Source organism: Bubalus bubalis, chromosome 20, assembly GCF_019923935.1.
Source record: "Bubalus bubalis isolate 160015118507 breed Murrah chromosome 20, NDDB_SH_1, whole genome shotgun sequence".
Taxonomy (NCBI): Eukaryota; Metazoa; Chordata; class Mammalia; order Artiodactyla; family Bovidae; genus Bubalus; species Bubalus bubalis.
This window is the reverse complement of record NC_059176.1, coordinates 25,356,631-25,361,577: the sequence shown is the minus strand read 5'-3', so window position 1 is coordinate 25,361,577 and position 4,947 is coordinate 25,356,631. Positions and strand designations below refer to the sequence as shown.

Here is a 4,947-nt window from a genome sequence, read left to right as displayed (position 1 = left end):
GAATAATTCACAGGGACAGCTGGAAGCCTGAAATAAAACTGCTCAGTGCAAAAGATCCCAAGCCATTCATATAATTTTAAATGGAAACCTAGACATTTACCTCCTATTTTTGTTTTCATCTGAAAAACCTTTTGAAAACATGGGGAAAAAAAACTAATTAAACTCAAAATTACTTCCAGACATTAGAAAAAGAAGGGATTTTTCAGTCCCTGTTTTCTAATAAGAGCGTTCTTCAGAGCTATGGGGTTAAATTCTAAGCTACAATCCACTGCTTACTAGCATGCCTGTTTTGCATACCAGTAGAATCAAGTCCAGTTTTGCCATTTGTGGGTAACTATGACAAGATACAAAAGCATGTGTTTGCCATAAATAGCTCTGGCTAACAGCAAACTGCTCACACTGAACAGATCAAATTCTCTATAAGGAGAGCTGCCTGGACCACAGCCAAATTCCACTACTAATCTTTAAGACTGCTATATAAACATTTTCTTTTTGAATTTGTGAAATATATTAAGAAATAGTAGCTGAAATTAAAGTTCCTAAACAGGAGAAGTACTATTAAACTTTTGAATGACAACATTTTATAAATTATTTTCATTATGACCAAATAGGCAATAAGAGCTTCCTGTTTCTTCTACTGGTCAACTACTTAGAAATGTAAACATGAATTAAAAAAATAACTATGCTAATTTATCCAGAGAACTAATCAGAAACTGAAGAGTATTTATGTCAAAGTGCAAAAAATAATTCCTGATCACCATATTAATATATAAGGAAATAAATAAAACTTATAAAAGTATACCTTTGTAATATTTTATATTAGCTTTAGGACAGAATATTTTTTAAACCAAATAAAATCAACAAACTGGAGAATATCATGCAAGAATGTTGTACAAAAAAAATTCTTAAATGACCAGTGCAGAGATTAATAATAGCTGTTTAGCCTAGGAGTTGCTTCACATGGTATTTTGCAAAATGTCCAAGGAAAACAAGGCAACCGTTCTGTAATATGCCACAATTTTTATTGCAACGTGGCCATTTTTGTGAGGGTGGGGAGTTTGATCTCAAAAACAATGTTCCATTTAAGGCTCTTTTATACAGAAATTGCCATCATGACTGATACTCAAAATATCTTTAGTGTTGCAAGACTTACATGGTAAACATAAAACTCCTACGTGTATTCAGTAGTGTACACTCAATGGGGGAAAAAAGGCATTAATAATAGCTATTTCTTTTAAGAAGATATGCAGGTAAAAGGAATGAACACTGAGGTACTAGGATAAGCTGATGACACAGTTAACACAACTTAATTGGCATTCCTTTTCTGGTGGGGGATTAAATTTATTACAAAAAAAGTGCTTTATGCATAGTGTTATATCCGTGCTGCCATGTCACAAAAAAATAGGCTTGCCAAGGCAGGTGAGGTGTATGAATGCTCAAGCCTCACAGAGCTGCAGTCAAGTGCAACTATCAGTAATACTGAATAGAGTTTACCATCTCACCAGTGGATAATACTTTGAAGGCATTCAATTAGCTTAACCCTTTGTAGTGTTCTAAGCTATTCACATTGACAATCACAATTCACTGTAGTGTTTGCTGCAAAGGAGGCATATACCCAGTTGTTTTGGCTAAAATATGATGGGAAGGCATTCCTTGGGTTCTACATAAAAGTTAACAGTATTAAACAGTCTAATGGCAATCACTGATAGGCGGCTTACATGAATGGTATTTCCTTCATTCACTGTGTTGGAAGGACCCAGTGGGAAAAGAAAAAAAAAAAAAAAACCCTAATACTATTCCAATTGACTGAGCTGGAGAAATGGAAGCTCCTTAAGATCCAGATGGCACTTGACTGATTTATAAGGGTTTTCCTTCAAGTGAAACTACTACATTGCCTCCCAATTTCTCTCCAAGTGTGGAACGGTCCTTTATATCATCCAAGCCATTTACTTGCCACTCATGTTTTATACCTAAAAAGAAAAAAAATATTATCCAATTACTTTATTACAATTAAGAAGGAGCAATTCTTCTGCACAAAATAGTCAATGCCTGTACCTGTAAATTTCTTTTTAATGGCATCTTTAGAGCTAGCATATATCATCTTGCTTTTTAAAGGTGCACTTTCAGGAGCCCTACAGGGGAAAAAAAAATGGTTGAATCCTATTTAAAAGAAAAACAAAGGCAAAACTGACTATGTTAATAATAATCCTTGCATTTTAAAAGTACTTTTTTCTTTTGTTTTTACACACCAGAATATAAATACTAGGTCTTCTTTCTTAGACTCTTTTGTTTCGTATGTGGCATCGTACAAAGCATATCGGCAATCATTCAGAGGTAGCAACTTCACAAAAGATGTGTAGGGGTCCTCTACAGTATCACCAATGTCACCCACCAAGATCTGCTTTGCTTCCTCAACAATTATTTGTCTTTTGTCATCGCTTAAACAGAAGAGAACTGCTTTCTTTCTTTTTTTGATCTCCTCTTGTGTAGAAGATTTCCTTACTTTCATATCATTAAAAACTTTGATGACTTCATCATTCACTGTAACTCCAGAAGCCTGAAAGTAAAGAAAGGACAGAAATTCAGAACAAGTAATTCGGTTTTAACCAAAATTACTGTTTGCGCGAGAGGATTCACTTTAGTCTGGACATCAAAAGTTGCATCATACCCTGCAAGCCGTCTAATCAGATTTGCCACATTTTAAGTATCAGGATATGATGCACCTAAGGGTTCTAACTCATCCTGCTCCATTCATCCTTTTTAAAAAAGGTGTGTGGAGGATGAAGCAAGTGGAAGGTAGACGGAAAGGGACAAATACAGGCTGTCCCATCCCTGAAATGTTTCCTATTTCACTGGGTGATGTCAGAGCTTCAGGAGCAGCAGCAAAAATACCTTCTGTATTGTGTCAACCCGGCAGGCCTTAAAAAAACACTTTTGGATTTCAGTTAATGCTTCTACTATTTTTTTCTTTAAAGTCATCCTAGCCAGTGCCGTTTCCTCATAAGGAAAGAGAATCAAGTGTGAACTCCAAACCGCCCACGGCTACAACATAATTGACTCACAGCTCAAATGCAGGCACTTCAAAACTAACGGATCGCGTGTAAAAAGCTTTTTACGGCGAGAAAGCATTTTCAAGAGTTTTCCCACCTCCTTTATCTCCCACTAAGGGTTTTATGACAGGCCCTCAAGACCCTCAGCAAGGGGTTTTTACCGCACATACCGAATTGAGAGCGCGCGTGGGAAAAAAATAAGGAAGCGAAGGGCAAAGGCGGCGAGCTGGGTGGGGTGGCCGGGGAACAACTCGGCGGACCCTCCCGCGCCCCCGGCCTTCGCCCGCCCGGCTCAGGCCTCGAACCCCCGCGTGTCGCCCCCTGTCCGGGCCCTCCCCGCCCCCAGGAATCCGAAGAGCGGCCTCGCCGGGCCTGACGGCGAGAGGGCAGGCCCGCCGGGTGGAGAGAGAGCAGCGGGGCCGCAGCGCAGGAATGCCCACCTTGGAGGCCGAAATCAGGTTAAAATGGCGGCCTCAGGTCCAGGGCCCCGCGGAGCCGCGCGGGAGGCAGCATTCGACACGCCCCGGCCCCCCGGGCCCCCCGACCCCGCGACCCCCGGCCGGCGCGCCCGCCTTACCATAGTGCCCGCGGCTGAGGCTGCGGCGGCGGCTCGGGCTCCGGCGGTGTGGCGCTGCGAGGAGAAGGAGGGGCAGGCGGGCGGCGGCGAGTGCGGGGCACGCCGGGAGTGCGGCCCGAGAGGCGGCGGCGGCTCGGGGGGCTGCGGCGCGGGCGGGGCGGTCACGTGGGCACGCCCCGGGCCGGCCCTCCCGCCGGCTGGCCCTCCTCACCCTCCGCGCGTCCTCGGCCTGACCCCGCGCGCGCTCGGCAGGCCCCCGAGGGCTGTGCATCCGCGGTGGGAGCCGCGGGCCTTGGCGGGGAGGTTTCCAACCCCGGAGCACCAGCTGTCCGGTCCAGCCGGCTCTCGGGAGGGCGTTTCCACCCTGCCTCCCGAGGGCCAGGCCGCTACTCCCCGGCTTGGGCGCGTGTGAGGCGAACGGCGCACCGGGTGTCTTTTATTCGTTTGTGGTTTCCATTGGATGCCTACGTTGTGGGTCTTTTTGGAAAACCCCCATCAGAAATGGAGAAAATTATTTAGATCTCCATCAATTCAGTGAGAATAAACACTGTGGGGCGGAGGATAAACCTAGCGATTGAATTACTCAGCAAAAAGAAAATGATAAACAGAGGTGGGAAATCACTTTCTAAAAGTCTGTGGTTGAAATAATAATGGGGAGTTTGGGGTAGTATTAATAACATCCTTTATTAATATTCTTTTATATATTATTAGGTTTAGTAGGATTGTACTCTCTGCTAATAATCTTTTCCTCATGAGGCCCCTACCTTTGACAGCTGGTATCAAATAAGTGGACCCAAGAATAGAGATTCCTCCCTCTTTTTGGCGATCACAACCTTTTCTAGCAGAACCCATATGACTGAGCCAAGGCTCTTCTCTGACTAAACCTTTTTGATACTTACTACAAGTATCCATTGCATTTATCATAGAAAAAATTGTCACCGTATACTTTGAGGAAATTTTACATTAAGATTCAATGCTTTATGAGTTTATAATGAAAGTGTTTAAATGAAACACTTTATGTGGTTATGTTTAATACAAGGAAAAATTAATAAAGTTTCATTCATGAGTTTGGGGGCTAATTTATATCACCTTTTCTCCTGAACATTTATCATTTCCACCTTACTTTCTTCATTTGTAAAATTGGCAAAATGAATTTAAAACTGATTAATAATTGAACTTATTTTCAAGTGAAAAAGACTTGTTCTAAAAAATTAGAATTGTTAGTGACTAAAACTGTTGGAAACAAAATAGTCCAGATAAACTTCAAGGTGCGCTAAGCCAGAAGTGCAGGGTAAGAACTAGGAGTTGAGAAACTAGTAT

The 4,947-nt window shown here is 42.4% G+C and overlaps 1 protein-coding gene across 1 annotated transcript; it reads right to left on the bottom strand.

Moving 5' to 3' along the window:
• Positions 1–1,000: 1,000 nt before the first annotated feature.
• Positions 1,001–3,840, bottom strand: CFL2 (cofilin 2). The gene is made up of 4 exons (XM_025271807.3): positions 3,628–3,840; positions 2,250–2,557; positions 2,056–2,132; positions 1,001–1,970 (listed from the first exon to the last, which is right to left on the bottom strand). The coding sequence occupies exons 1-4, from the start codon at positions 3,628–3,630 to the stop codon at positions 1,858–1,860; spliced, it is 501 nt and encodes a 166-aa protein (XP_025127592.1). The 5' UTR covers positions 3,631–3,840; the 3' UTR covers positions 1,001–1,857.
• Positions 3,841–4,947: the final 1,107 nt, after the last annotated feature.